At 37.6% G+C, this 16,563-nt stretch overlaps 1 protein-coding gene across 2 annotated transcripts in view; it reads left to right on the forward strand.

Annotated features, from left to right (window-relative positions):
• ARFGEF3 (ARFGEF family member 3) overlaps window positions 1-16,563 on the forward strand; it is a 231,523-nt gene that overhangs the window by 142,197 nt on the left and 72,763 nt on the right. For both annotated transcript variants that reach the window (XM_001370224.4, XM_056818873.1), the window contains 2 exons: window positions 8,277-8,443; window positions 9,649-9,814. In XM_001370224.4, coding sequence (XP_001370261.2) covers window positions 8,277-8,443; window positions 9,649-9,814 — 333 coding nt within the window. The remainder of the gene's footprint in view (window positions 1-8,276; window positions 8,444-9,648; window positions 9,815-16,563) is intronic.

The raw sequence follows: 16,563 nt of genomic DNA on the forward strand, positions 1-16,563 counted from the left end.
AAATTTCTTGAGGACAGGGACTGTTTTAAAAATATATATATATTGGGGGGTTCTCATATGTTCTATATTTAAAGCTGTTGATATGTTTGGGTTGAAGTATATGAGGAAAATCCAGCTTCATGCAAAGATATAGTTAGAAAAGGGAGGAGTATTTGAATAGTCCAATAATATCTTACACCTCAAGAGTCTTCTGAAAGGATATTGAGGACCCCTCCCGGGTTTCCTCTGATTGTACTTTGAGTAATGCTATTTCATCCCCTTTATTTTGTAGACCCTGGATCTGTAGCCCTTACTCAGTATCTCAGAGAAAATTAAAAGTCTATGCAGAAGGAGAATTCTTAGTCCAGGCTGCTTTTCCATATAGTTGTCACAGGCACTGTTTTCAGAATAATAGTCTACACTAGGCAGACCTTGTGAATGTCCTCTGTTGTTTACTTGACCTTCCTCTCTGAAGCTGAAGACATAGACATTGGCTGTATATATGTAAATGTATATAAACATGCATATTTATATATGAATGCATGATCACTGTTTTCCAAACCTAAAATTGGGATACATGGTCTTTTGGAAAATCTTGTTAAATGTACATTTCCTTTTTCTTGAAATGAGAAATGTCCCAGATTTTCCAGGGCAAATGAGCACCACAAATATAGCCTTTTCTCAGACAGGTACTTTACATCTGAAAATATCGGAATGAGGGCTTAGTTGCCTCATCAGAATCCTAAATGCAAGATACTTCTGTTCTTTTGAAAGCTATTAAAAAGAAAAGCTACCAGTAGCGGGCCAAATTAACAATCTCTTAGCAAATAGGGATCACAATGACATTATTTAAAGGATTCTAGAATTTAAAGTGTGAGGTGACCCTATTCTTACTAAAGTAGGTTTGGGAGCAGAGGGAGGGAGAAAGAAATACACTTGTTCTAAAAATGTCCCCACCATATTTAAAAAGAACAGCTAGACCTTGAAGTTATTATACAAACCATGAGAGCTTTCTAAAGCCCAAGTGTCAAGCTATGTAGCTCTCTTGATCAATAAATTCCAGGAACTCCCTGTTATCTCTCAGATGGAATATAACCTCTATCTTTGGCATTTAAGCCCTTCACAGCCTGAACCCTTCCTGCTTTTCTAGTATTATTACACATTACTCCTCTTTACACACTATGCAGTTTAGCCTAGGCAGTCTTCTTTGGATTCCTCACATATGATGCTGTATCTCCCATCTCTGCACCTTTGCCCTGGCTGTGCATTGTTACCTGTCCCTAGAATGTACTCTCTCCTGACCCCTCCTCTTAGAATCTCTGTTTCTTTCCACCCAATTCAATTGCCACCTTCTACATGAAACCCTCCCAGGCACACTAAGCTGCTAGTGCTTTCTGCAACCATTAATTATCTGCATTTATTCCAAGCATATTTTATATGTCTGCATTGTCTTCTCTGATAGAAGGTAAGCTCCTTCAAAATAGGAACTGTTATCTTTGTCTCTGTCATCTTTAGTGCCTGGCACAACATTAGGTACATGAGCTTGTGGCCTAATTGTATATAATGTGTATAGAGCCACAGATAGACTTGACTCAGGCTTTCTTCCCTTAGGTTAGTGATTTTTAAATTATATCTTTATAATCCAGTCCACGTTTAAGCATTTGCTAAATGCCTATTATGTGCAGGACACTGTGCTAGGTGCAAGAAATAGAAAGATAGAATGAAAACCAATGACTGCCCTCAAGATGGTTGCATTCTACTTAGAGAAAACATTAGGGTTCCACAATGCATCTTCAGAGGTGCTACAAGAAAATTATGGTTATAGTGGATCACTGGGCTTGAGTAGATTATCACCCTTCCTTCTAAGAGCACATCAAGGCTCTGTGTTTCTAGAGTATAAAAAAAAAGAATGCATAAAGATTCAACATCCTCATAAAATTAGAAAATCTGATAACTGAAAATTTTTATTTGTTTGTCTTATTAAAATAGCCAATTAACTACCACCTCACCCATTATGAAAGGCATCATTTGAAAAAATGATCAATGTATATATAAAACTATGCTTTACTTGTTTTTACTTATCAGTTCTTTCATTAGAGATAGAAATATACAAGTCATTCTTCAAACAATAGTTCTGTTGCTATATATATTCTTTTGGGTCTTCTCATTTCACTCTTCATAATTTCATGGAGGTCTTTCTATGTTTTTCAGTGGAACAAAACAGATGTATAGCAAACAGTTGTAAAAGATTTTTACTCAAAAGTAAAGTTCCAAGTTTGGGGGATAATAATGCACTCTGTCCTCAGACACTAGCTGTGTGACCCATGGCATGTCATAGCCTGTTTGCCTTAGTTTTATCATTTTTAAAATGAGCTAGAGAAGGAAATGGCAAATCATCCCTTTGTCTTTGCCAAGAAAACCCCAAATGGGGTCATCAAGAGTTGGACAAAACGGAAAATGACTAAACAACAAAAGTTGGCTATCAGATTTTTTTTCTTTTTGCTCCAGATATGTGCTTTCATCTTCCAGTATAGAAACTTCCTCTATTAATGTAGATCTGCAAATATTCTACAATTTGCAGTTAGATTGTAAATTTAGAGTACTTCTTGGAACACTGAGAAGTTAAGTAATTTGCCCATTATCACAGAGATAGAATGTACTAGAGAAAGGACTTGATCTCCTATCTTCCTGACTCTAAGACCAAGCAGCCATAGATCAGCTATGTTGCCTTTTACTACTAGATAATGAATTGGGCATGGGGAGGAGGCAGGAATAGAAGGTCTTTGTAAAGCAAATACAAAGTAAGTCTTAGGTTTATGAAACCACCTTCTCCTCCTACAGGATGGGTACTACAAAAGAAAACACAAAGAGGTTAGACCAGTGATGGCAAACCTTTTAGAGATGGAGTGCTGTGCCTACCCCAGTTCCTGATGCCAGGTGCCATGCCCCTCCTCATCAACACATTCTGGGTATGCCCTGCTCCCCCTTGTACCCCACACAGAGGAGGGAGGAAGCTCTCCCATTGGGCTGCTAGACAGAGGGGTGGGTGACGTGAAAAAAAAGATCATCAGACTTGATGGAGAGGGGGAGAGAGCACCTCCGCCCAAGTCCCTTTTCCTTCTAGCAATGAACTAGGGGGGTGGGAGGGGAAGGGGACAGGGCATGTTGACTGCATGCCATCTTTGGTATCCATGCCATAGGTTTGCCATCACTGGGTTAGACCATTTACCAACATTAACTATTGTTCCCATTAGTAATATTGAAATGACCATGCATATAGTCACTGTGAACGCATAATCCCTGAAAGTTTACATTTTCATAAGCTACAACATACACAATTGATGTATCATTTAAAAATAGTTATTTTGGAAGTTAATTACATTGGGGGTTTTTAAATCATTACATTTAATTTTAAATTTAATTTTTATTGATATTTATATGGATCAATGAAAAGAATCTCTCCCCTCCTTCACTTGACCTAAAACCAAATTTGAGATTTTATTGGCATAGGGAACTTTCTATGAGGAAACTTCCTGTTACCGATGAAGATCAATACCTGCTTAGAAACTTAGAGACTTAAAGAGTTCCTCCAGTCCTTTAAGATTAAATGACTTACCCGGGGTCACAAATCTTGGGCACAAAACTTGGGCCCAATTCTTCCTAATGCCAAATGCCCTCTACCCACTAACTACATTAGACTGCCTTTTGAAAACATTCTGTTTTAAGGTGGCATGATGACCATTATTCATATACTCCAAAATTAGAATATACAAATAGGCATATTTACTTGTCAAGATATAGTAGGTTGGTCTATGCCAGATCTTCAGAGAACTTTGAAAACTAAATGAAGTTGGCAGCATGGCTAGTGAATATTTTTACTGGGTAGCACAGTATAGCCCCAGGAGGGGATTGTTATAGTCAAGACACTCAACAAAAAATTTGCAACAATGACCACACTAACAAAAGCAGGGGAAGCATAGAAGAAAATCAGGATAGCAAAGACATAAAAATTGGGAAATTATTTTTATTGTAGATCTGCTTCAAGTTGAGCAGGTCCTGCTTAAGAAATCCTAAAATTTACAGAATGGTTTTCCACAGGAGAAAAAGAAATAGATAATAGTGGCTAGGAAATTGATAGCATAACATGCATTTGTGTGCTTTTTCAATTTCTGATGGGTAGGTGTCAGTTGAAAGCACATAATTTAAAAAAAATCTGTCTCTTGTCTCAGTAAAACCATAATTAGACACTAGGTCTCATATAAAGAAATCTGTTGCTAAGAAAAATGTTTCAATTGTTAAGTGCAGGAATTAAATGACCCAGTTGGGTGGCTCAGAAGTTTGAGATCCAGAAGATGGGAAGTCCTAGGTTCAAATCTGTCCTCAGACATTTCCTAGCTGTGTGACCCTGGACCAGTCACTTAACCCCTATTGCCTAGCCCTAATCTAATCAATGCACAGTATTGATTCTAAGATGGAAGGTAAGGGTTTAAAACAAAGCAAAACAAAAGAGCACAAAATGGCAAATCATTGAGAGGACTCATCTTGTTAGTAGAGCTCCTGACAATGAAACATCATATAGTGATTGGATCTGGTAGTATGGGGGGAGGCCAAATGAAGAATAGAATCTAGAATCAGAATGAAAGAGGAGGGGGAAGGAGAACAAGCAAGTAGTTACTCGAAGAAGTTTTTTTTAAAAAGTCAGTTAGCAAGATATCATAGACTTCAGGTCCCATTGTCACCTTCTAGTTTTAATAACGTACCAGTAGACAGTTCTTAGAAAGCACAGGTATGAGACCAGCCTATTATGTTGCCCAGTGATTTCCTACAGCATAAATTTCTCCCACAAAAAAAACACATTTTCACATAATTATAAGAAAACATAGGATTTATTATTTCCAAGACAAATCTGGATAACCAAGCAGATTGCTATTTTCCTGAGGCAGAGTATTCCTTGTACTTGGTTTTCTTCTCTTCTTGTGAGCTAATGAAACCATTTCAAAAATGGAAACATTAATCAATTTATCCTACATAAAAATATATATAACTGGTACTAACAGGTTGCTTATAACCAGTCCAAATGATTGTCACCACTGACAATCAGTAGTGTCGTCCAGTGGTTTATCTCTCTCTGCTAATGACACTGTGCCTCGGTGTCATTTATCCCCATTAAGTTTTATATGAGTATCAGTAAATGCATTAGTTGCCTTCTTATATTTCATGAGATGAGCATCTGTTCAGTTATCAGAATGCACTCAATTGAAATAATTCTTCCTCCTGGTTATAGCTGTTTTTAATTAGAGTCTAATAGCTAAGCCAATTACAGCATTTTTTCCTATGTCTTATATCACAAATAATGTATTACAGTGTAGTAATTGCACCATCAAAATGCTCTTCCAAGTTGTTAAACAGAAATAGGTGTCCCTGCACTTTGGATGACCCAGAGAATTGTAAAAATTCCCCTCAAATTAAAAAGTTTTAGACAATCTTCCTGACAAATTTGTGCTGATATATATTGCTACTTCCTAAACTTTGGAAAAATGGAAGTAATTGTGGGTAAATGGTTAAGACACTGGGCCTGGAGGCAGGAATACTTGAGCTCAAATCCAGCTTCAGACACTATCAATGTGACCCTGGGCAAGTCACTTAACCTCTGTATGTCTAGGAGGCAGGTAGGTAGCTCAATGGATGGGTTCTGAGGCTAGAGACAGGAAGATGACTTCAAATACAGCTTCTGACACTTCCTAACTATGTGACCCTGAGAAAGTCTTTTAACCTCTGATTGCCTGACAAAAGAATTCACTGAAAAAGAAAATGACAAACCACTCCAGGATCCTTGCCAAGAAAACCCCATGGATAAGGTATGGTCCACGAGATTACAAAGAGTTGAACGTGACTGAACAACAACAACAACAACAACAACAACAACTTAAGACACTCCTTGAAAAATTAATGATTTTTTAAAATTCTGTCTTCCTGTGTTTAAGGATTTATTTACTTTGTGCACAATTCCCAAATGAAAACTGAAGAGACTTGCAGCATAGAGTTCGTGAAGCTTCACAAAGCAAGACAAACATTAGTCTTTGACTTAATGTCATTTTAAGTGCTTTCTTAAAGTAAAAAAAAGTCATTGCACAATTAAAATGTTTGAAGAGAAGGAAAACAGCTGTTTTCGTTCTCTCATGCCACCAATTTTATTTGGCCTTTAACCAACTTAAAAAGCCATCTTCTGTTTCATGCCCTTTTCTTGCACTAGACATTAGCAGTTAAGTAATCAACTATTAATTTAGAGTAATAGTAGAAAATCATGGATCAAAATCCCTCAATTTCAGGACCATTTGTAGAGTTTAAAAGATTTGTTCTAGAACTATAGTTTCATTGGTGTGGTATAAATTTTAAAAATTAATGTTCAATATGCCAAGTATTATACTTAATAATATTTATTAATATTTAACTTGAAGCAAAGGGAAAGTAAAAGGCTAGAGACAGGAGAGAGCTCTCCCAGCCTTCCCTGTGGAAAAGAGGGAGAGGGAGGAGCCACACCCATTATATACAAACAACCTAAGGACACACATACACTAAAGGGAAAAGGGAATTTGGGGACATAAAGAATGCTGGGAGATGAAGTCCAAAGGATACAAATTTCCACTTATACTATGGGGAACTGCCTGTGTAGAAATTCCCTCTACCAGAGAAGGTTGGCAATATCTTGCATCTGTAGTCTTAGGTTACTTAGAAGTTAAGTGACCTTCTCAGGGTCAGATAGGCAGGATGTGTTCATGGATGGTTTTGAATCCAAGTCTTCCTGACTCTGAGGCCAGCTCTATCTACTTTGAGAGGCTGCTTCTAAAAAAATAATTCAGCATTGAAAATAGTCAGTGTACTACCTTCTGTTCTTACAAATTAACTTTCAGATTCTGGAAAAAAGAATTATGTTTGAAAATATGTATGTTATTGAGAATGATGGCCAGAGTCTACATATATTTGAATTTTTCATACTGTATTCATAGGAGTTATAGATTCAGAACTAAAAGAGACTTTAGAAATCATCTTGTCAAAACTCCCCATTTTATAAAAGAGGAAACCAAGTTTTAAGGAAATTGAATGATTTGTCCAAGGTCACATAGAAAATAAATAGTAATATAGTGATTCGAATTCAGATCTTTGGACTCCAGAGCTCATGCTTTTGCCATTCAGTTGTATTCCAGTCATATTCCTAAGTCAACCCAAACATTTGTGTGGTAGCAAAACAATAAGACAAAATAGGGGACATGGTACCAGACTAGGTAAGAGGAAAAGGGGAAGGAATAAGTATCTAAGCATCTCTTATGTGCCGGACATGTAGTGCCTGCTAAGCCCATTGCAAATGTCATCTCATTTGAACCTCATACTTCTTCTGTGAGGGAGGTCTGAGAGCGAGAGGAGATCACAGCTTAGTTTCTGACATAACTTCTAGTTAAATAGTGTGTGGTAATGTGTTTTATGGAATAAATACAAATACTTATACAAGTCAAGGGAATTCACATCCTGCTTCTCATATTTATCAGCTGTGAAGCCATAAATGAGGTGGAGATTTGACCTCTTTGAGCCTCAGTTTTCCCATTTGTAAAGTGGGGATGATGCCATTTGCATTACCTACTTGCATATTGTTATAATGAAAGCATTTTGTAAACCTTAAAGCATCATATGAAAATATGAAATATTACTACCACCTTGGACAAGTAAGGAACCTTTTATTTGGCTCAATTTTCCCATCTGTAGAATGAGTCTTGTTTACATGTAGCAAATTTATATTATAATAATAGCTAATGTTTATATAGAATTTTAAAGTTTGTGGAGTTCTTGGCCTATATCACCTCATTTAATCCTGTGAGGTAATTACTATTATTATCTTCATTTTATGGAAAAAGAATCTGAGACGGAAAGAAATTATGTGACTTGCCCAGGGCTACACAACTAGTAAGTATATGAGATGGAATTTGAACTCAGTTCTTTTTGAATCCAAGTCCATCACTCTATCTACTTTGCTAATTACCTCTCAAAAGCAGAAGTCCCACAGAAAGAAATAACTATCAAATAGAATTAGGCACTTCATTTATGACTAATATTATTAACTTTGGGAAAGGGAAACAGAAAAGGAAGAAATGTGATCCTGCCTAGCTAGCTCAGTTTCTAGGACCCAGTTCTCCTTTCCCAGTCATGTCTTGGAATGTATGAGTTCTCTGTCTCCAGAGCTGGCTGGAATTCTGCCTAAATAATTTGCCTGTGGCCCCTGGAGACCCTTTCTGTCTTTCTGTTAGGTATGATTCACTCTCCTGGATTTGACAGCACCAACAGCCTCAGCTTTCAGATACTGATGAATGCGGACAGTCTCTACATGGTCTCACACTACACTCTCTTGCTCAATCTGAAGCTCTCGAATGGTGATTACTACAGAAAGAAGCCAACACTCGCACCTGTCATGTTGGTGAGCATGGAGTCTCAAGCAGGACACTCTGCGTACACTTAAGTGGGCGGGCACTCAGCCGTGAAGGCAAGTGCTAGTCTTATGTAGAAAGAGGCTCTACACATGTTGTGCCATGCTCTCTTGGCATTCCCATTGCCTCCTAGGGATTTGGAGGCTGGAAAGAGATCCCTGTTGTTAAGTTACAGACAGACTCTCTACACTGCTTCCTGAGCCACTGAGCGTTCCCCACCTGCCCCAGAGTTGGAGGAGCACTGAATACGTAGAGTTAGATGCATGGATAAATAGCCCAGTAAGTTCACCAAATGCTGTTCTTAAACATACACATACATAATTGCATTTCAGCGCAAAAGCTCATGAACCTGTAGCTGACAATGAACAGGGGACTAGTTTCTGTTACTGTGCACATATCCGGTGTGAAAAGAATAAGTTGGGAACACAAATACCATAGAAAGCCTTTTCTTGCTTCCAAAATGGTGCCTGGATCAATATTTGTCCCCAGACTGAACTAAGATTACTTTTTAGCAAATATCAAAATACCTTTCATAAATCCTAACATAAGAAAGATTATTTATTTTACCTGTTGGTACTCTGAAGTGCTATCTCCAGTAGCCTTAGAGAAAGGGAAAACAATACCAGCAGAACCAAAGAAACCCATAAAACACTGATACCTGAGAAGATAAACATAACTGATCCATGAGGAGAAGCTTAAATGAAATCAAGAGCCTATTACTTTTTTGTTTATCTAGGACAAATGTCTCCACTCAGACAAATGGACAATTCTTTCTTAAATATAAATACTCTTGGATACATATTTAATTGTATCAAGCTTTTAAAGTTTCCAGATAGTAAATTCCTCTCCTACTGCCAGTTGAGCAGGCAATGAAACAAGGAAATTATAAATTGTATCAGAGTGTAACTAGATGGTCCATAGCAATAACCATATCAAATAAAAGAACCCTAGTATTCCCCCAGAACATGTTTATTTAGGCACTTAAAATATTGCACATAGATAATAGACATTATGAAGGTTGCAATCAGAACTTTGAGCTGGCTGTCTTCTCAGAACTTCTAAAATAACTTAGGTTTACTGACCATGGGGCAATTAAGGGGCATCTGGAAAGGGGTAGTGAAAGAGTTTGGGGCTCAATAAAGTTGTTGTTGAAGGTTGCACTCTTCTTATGGACTAACATAATCTGTCTTCATAGAAAGAGTTTATGAAGCAAATCCAGACCAGTGGGGTGCTGATGGTTTTCTCCCAAGCTTGGATTGAAGAACTTTATCATCAGGTGCTTGACAGGAACATGCTTGGTGAAGCGGGATATTGGGGAAGTCCTGAAGAACACAGCCTTCCCCTCATCACCATGCTAACTGGTGAGTGACTCATCGCATAATATGTATTTTTTAGTGCTTATTAGTGAGAGAATGCCTTCTTTTCTAGGATCCATTCCATGGCTGCTACCTACAACTTTCTAACAGATTTTCAAAGGGCATTCACATAATTTTAATTATAATTGTTGGGTGATACAAGGTCAATAATCATGCATGTATGTGGAATTTCATGAATATTCTGATTGTCAAGATGTTGTGGACTCTTTCAGTTAACCCTCCCTTTTTATTTCATTTTTGTTTCTGCTTCACATTAATAATGATATCCACTCTTCCCTATTAGCTAAGTCCTTCTTTGGCTCTTTATTGATAAAACCATTGATCTTATTTTAAAAGGGAGAGTAGTGTGCTTTGGGCATGAATCCCAGAATTATTCCTGGAAGCTCCATGTGCTACAGTTCCTCAGTGTTCATGGGATTTTGACAGTAATGCTGAGTGATTGAATAGCTAGCTGGCTTCAGTTTTGCTTCTCATCTCTTTTAAGTCAGTGGTTCCTAATTCTCTTCCCAGATGTACCTGAAATAATCATAATGGCTTACAACATGGGGAGTTTTTGTATTATAAAGGTATAAATACGATGACAACTTTTGTCTCAAGCATATGCAGTCAGGTATTTTATTAGATAATTCACTGGGTAATTAATTAGATGATTAATAATTAATTATTTTAAAATCCAAGTGAGGTCATTAGAAAGTTGTGTTTATCACATTGTCCCAAAAGTAGAGTCAGTTTAGAGCTAGAAATGGGATCTTAAAGCTGAAAGATACCATCTATTAAGGGCACATTCCAGCCCTTTAATTTTACATTTGAGAAAGTCCAAATGATTGCCCAATATCACATAAAGTATAAATGGCAGAGCTAAGATCTGATCCCAGGATCCCTGACCTTGAATCTTAAACTTTTCAGGAGTTAAAATCAATTTGGAGTCACAGTTTATCTGAAGAACATGGTGGCATTTCAGAATCAAACTATGTATTTTAGCCTGTTCAAGTTGTACTTAAAGATGGTTCTAGAGTCCTTTACTTAAATAAATGCCCAGGCTTACATTCTATGGATTTGGATCCCTACATTGCTTTCAGAACTGAGTTGTTCCCTGAAGATCGGGGGAAATAAGGCATGGCACATATCTGGATTAGATCATGGGGTGGAGCTTGAATCCAGCATGTCTTCTGGGGTGAAAGGAATAGGTTCTGAAGCATTTTCTTTGGCATTCACTCCTTTAGGGACAGTTCCAATCAGAATAAGGGAGTTCTTGCCTGCAGTTTCTAATAAACTTTTTTAGTTGATAGGGAGTTTAAAGATTGTCTAATTCACCCCCTATCCAATCCATTAATTCTCTTTATGATAGCCCTCACATGTGGTCATGCAGCCTTTTCTTAAGTACTTTAAGGAACTATTTTTTTCCCGAGGTAGCACATCTCGTTTTTAAAAAGCTTTAGGTTTTTTTTTTAGGCTAATCCTTCTTTTATTGATCAAAAATATGCCTCTCCATAGCTGACTCAATGATTCCAGTTTTTCCAGTTACATGGAACAAGGTTTATCCTTCCTTCACATGAGAGCCCTTCATCTAATTAGACATTAAACTTCTCTAATTTCCAAGTTGTTTTTTTTTTCTCTTCTAAACTATATCCTCTCCATTCAACTCATCCTCTTTTGTTTTGAACACAAAATTCTTTAATTCTCTCTGGCTCTGTAGGAACAAGTCTCTGGATTTGTTTCCTCATCTATAAAATAAGTGAGTTGTGGGAACTAGGCACCTCAATGGATAGAGAGCCAGGCCTATAGAAAAGAGGTCTTTGATTCAAATCTGGCATCAATCATTTCCAGGCTGTGTGACCCTAGATAAGTCACTTAACCCTAATTGCTTAGCCCTTACAGTTCCTCTGCCTTGGAATCAATACTTAGGATCAAGTCTAAGACAGAAAGTAAGGGTTTTAAAGAAATAAAATAAAGTAAGTGGGTTGGTCTAAATGGCTTTTGAACTCACTTGCTATAAATCCATGGACCTGTATGCAATCCTAACATATTAAGGTTCATATTAGGGTTTGTTTGACTTTAATTGTTCATTTATTTCTTTATATGCTTCTTTCTTTCTTATTTATTTATTTGTGGTAGGTACATCATAGTGTTCTTTTATGTTAAGCGTATTATCAGTTGAAATCTCAATTCATTCAATTTTTCCCTTATGTGCCTAGATAGCCATGTCCTTCCCATTCAACACTTCTACATTAGATTTTTTTCATTCTAAGTGTAGAATTGTACATTTAATCCATCTACCCCTGAGTTTACTCATCTGTAAAATGAAGTGGTCAGATTAGAGGGCCTCTAAGGTCCTTTTCAGCTATAATCCTATAATCTATAATATAAGAAGGTTTCAGTTGAAAAGATCTCTTTTTTTAAAGTTCTCTCTCTCTTTCTCTCTCTCTCTCTGTCTCTGTCTCTGTCTCTGTCTCTCTGTCTCTGACTCTGTCTCTCTCTCTCTCTCTCTCTCTCTCTCTCTCTCTCTCTCTCCCCCATCACTCCCCCCCCACTCTCTCTCTCTCTCAACCAGTTGTTCAATCCTGTAGATATCTCTCTGGATCCTGATTCAATAATGTACTAATGACCTCTCCTAGCATATTGGCTTCTCAAAGTGTTATCTATATTTTCATCTAGTAATTAGTTAAAATGTTAAACAAGACCAAAGGTGAAGAGCTCAGTTGGGTCCCCTCTAGAGACATTTCTATTAGTTGCTACCGGTTCATTCATCACTTTTTGAGTATTCTTTTTCAACCATTTGTAAACTGCTATAATTATAACTATTTTTAACTCAAAATTCTTCATCTTGGCCTCAAGAGTATCTCAAGAGACTATGTCCTATGCCTTAATTTCTGCAATTCAGATAGACTATATCTAAAGATTTTCTCTCATACACAAGTTTAGTAACTGTCAATTAAGAAAAAATTAATCTTACATGATATGTTCTTAATGAACTTTTATTGGTTCCTTAAAGAGCAAAGCTTCCCATTCTGCATGCTCATTGTTGTTCAGTTGTTTCAGTCTATTCAACTCTTTGTCATCCCATCTGGCGTTTTCTTGGAAAAGATCCTAAAATAGTTTGCCATTTTCTTCTCCAACTATTTTACAGATGAGGAAACTGAGGCAAATAGCATTAATTGACTTGCTCAGTGTTACCCAGCTAGTTAATATCTGTGGCCAGATTTGAACTCATTTCTTCCAGACTCCAAGCTCAGTGCACTATGCCTTTAAAAATCAGTGTGTTTCTTAACATTTTTCACAAGCATATGCTAATTTGGACCTTTAGCCTCCTGACATAGTTCTTATTTTTCTTTGGCTATACAGACCTAACACCCTCTTTTTCTATGTCCTTCCATCTTTTGTACATGTCCTTTTCAAATTTGAAGTTAGCATCAACAGCTTGAAATTTGTTCAGTATCAGACAGGAAGACTCTGAAGCTATTGCAGGGTTTGGGAAAACTTAATGGTGCCATTTTACTTTCCCACATTTCTAAATTTCAGGGTTTGTTAGATCTTTGATTAGTATCTTAATATTATCCTTTCATGATTGCCCTCATCATAGTGGAAATAAGGCTCTTCCTTCCTATTATGTGACCACAGACAAGTTAGGTGACTGCCCTGAGTCTCAGTTACTTCTTCTATAAAATATGAATAATAAATATTATTTTAAGTACTTATCTGATAGTATTATTTTGAGAGTCAATTGAGATAAAATATATAAAAATCCTATATAAATGTTAAAACCCAAGCATATCAAGTATTATTTACAATTGCATATTTGCATATATCATTAGAGTAATTAAGAAATAGACAAGGAGACTCTCTTTCCTTCAAATTTATGTGCTCTAAACCCACTGAACACAGGTATAATTTACAGTGATTCTGAGGGAGGGAGCTTAGTGGAATGTTACTGAGTTAGTTGAGGAGAAATAATTGTCTAGGAAAATGAGCACTGTTGCCATGTACTAGTGGAAAGATTTGAAAACCAGATGTGGGACTAGTTATGTGGGACAAGTCTGTGTATCCCCTTGTTTGTGGAGGAACTATCTATATAAAGTCTTTTAAACTAGCAGACTTGAGAGAAGAAGCCTGTGCATAACTGACTTGGGATAGAAGAAAGAATGTTAGATCTGGAATAATAGTACCTGGGTTCAAATTTTGGCTCTGTCAATAACTACCTGGGTGGCCTTAGTCATGTCATTTAATTGGTCTGGACCCAATCTTCCTCATCTATGAAATGAGGAGGTTGGATTAGATGACTTCTAAGGTCCTTTCAGTTATAATCCGATAATTCTCAAATGCTAAAATCTAGGGAGGTCTCAATTTTAAATTTCCTACTGGATTCCAGTCCTTCCTTCCCTATTTGATTTATGTCCCTCTTTCTTCACTTGCTCAATCCAGGAGTCCATTGGCTAGATCCAGATAAATGTAGCTTCCACATCAGCTGGGGATCCAGTGCTTAATATAATCCAATTAACCCACAAATGGCCAGTTGGGCAAGGAATTTAACCCCAGTCGGTATTTTTCAGATCACTTCCCCAAGTCATTTCATATAAAGATGTTCATTAGAAATTTTCTATGTGGTATAGAAAAAATAATTTGTGATCAGAGTTCATAATTTCTTGTCCACATATTCCTAGCCCACTCTCTATACTGCACTGAAGCCAACGTTATTTCTACTTAGACACTAACTCTAACAGTGAGACTCTAACAGTCTGCCCATCTGTCTAGGTTAGTCAGAAGTACAAGTTGGGGAGGGAGAAGATGCATGGAGAAAGAATGGAATCCATTCCCCAAACAAGTTGGATGTCATTTTTTTTTACTGAAAGATAACACTAGATTGGAGTCTGCACATGTAATATCAAAAATAGAATTAGGAAAAAAATGTAGTTAGAGGCAGCTAAGTGGCTCAGTGAATAGAGGACCAGGCCTGGAGACAAGAGGTCCTGGGTTCAACTCTGGCCTCGATTGAAGTCAAGAAAAAGGTTTGGTCTTTCAGTAAACAGTGATAGGAAAAGAGTGAGACCTTCCTTCTCAAAATGGGGTTCAGGGGAGACAGCTGATGTTCAGAGTTGGCCCAGACAGGGGAGAGGGGGTTTAAAGATTTCCCCCCTTCTGCCTTCCCTTCTTAGCTAAGGCTGCTCTCCCAGATTTGTTCTTGTCCCTCTTGTCCCCCTTTCACTACTCGAGACCAAAGGGTCTCCCCTTGATCTGTTCACTCACACTTGATTCACAGCTTGGGGAAAGGATAACTATTTTAATATCAATTCAATCAGGGTAATACAAAGGAATAACTGGTAGGGGAAAGAATGGGAAAGGAAAGTGGGAAAAAGTGGGTCCCTGTCTCTATCTAAAACCCCTTCTTGAGTTGGGGGTTGGGGGACTCAGGCTTTGGCAGTCTGAGTTCCCTGAGAGGAAGTCAGGTTGACTGACCCTGGGGTTAGCCCCTTGGCCACAGTTCAGACGCAGGGCAACAGGAGCTGAAGTAAAGGCTGACAGAGATTAAAAATGCCTTTTCTCAGGTTTCTCTTCTATGAGTCTCTTGAATTGGGAAATGTTGGGGGGAAGGATTTCCAGTCATAAGCAGGAAAAAGTGGGTAACCCTCAGGAGAAAGTCTTATTCTACCTTCTCCCTCCATCTTCTCTAATTGAGAGACCAACTCCTCTACCAGCCAGAATCTCCTGCTCCTTCTCCAAATTCCCCCCTTCTGGGCACTTTTTCTCTAGTGCCAGCCTCTGACACAAGACACTGCCTAACTGTATGACCCTGGACAAGTCACTTTACCTCGGTTGCCTAGTCCTTACCATTCTTTTGTCTTGGACCTGATATTATTTTAAGACAGACTAGTAAGGGCTTAAATAAATTTTGAGTGTTTTTACTTTTGAATGACAAAGAAGTTTGAAATTTATTAGATGAGTCAAAGACCAAGATCAAGTAGCAAAAATGTCAAAAGACAAGAATGTGGGTATTTAATGAGGTTCTGTTTTAATTTTGCAATCAACACCTACAGCTTTTTGGTTGTACCAAGTTAATTTAGATAAAGATGAAAGCTTTTTTTTTTTGCTATACATAGTGGCCACAAAAATCCATGCTGCTGAGATCAGTGACACAAAGACTCCTCACTCGCCCCTTACTCCGTGACTCTTCACTCTTTTATACTCCTATATCAATTCCTACTGACTCCCCTTCTTTCACTTATGACCCCTTTCTTCACTCCAATAGCCACCATACTATTTCAGATTCTCAGCACTTCTCCCTTAGACTATTGCAGTAGCTTCTTGATTGACCTTCCTGCCTCAATTCTCTTTTTTCCCCCCATCTAGTCTCTTCACAGCCACCAAAATTATTTTCCTGAAGCACAGGTTCAACCACATCATTTCCTCCTCTAACAATTTCCAGTGGCTCCCTCACCTATTTTTCATTAAAAGCTTTTCATAAGTTCCATTCAACCTTTCCAAGATGATTATATATTACTATCTTTCTCGTATTCTATGTTCAAATCAAACTTGTTTCCCGATACAAATAACTCTCCTATCTTCATACCTTGGTCAAGACTGGAATACATTCCCTCTTCTTTTCATCTCCTAGAAACCCTAATTTCCTTCAAAGTTTAGCTCAAGAGGCAATGATTAGTCTTGATTCTAATATGAAAGGTAAGGGTTAAAAAAAAAAAAAGCTTAGCTGAAGTATTGCCTCCTACTAGAAAGCTTTTCTG

Source organism: Monodelphis domestica, chromosome 2 (assembly GCF_027887165.1).
Source record: "Monodelphis domestica isolate mMonDom1 chromosome 2, mMonDom1.pri, whole genome shotgun sequence".
Taxonomy (NCBI): domain Eukaryota; kingdom Metazoa; phylum Chordata; class Mammalia; order Didelphimorphia; family Didelphidae; genus Monodelphis; species Monodelphis domestica.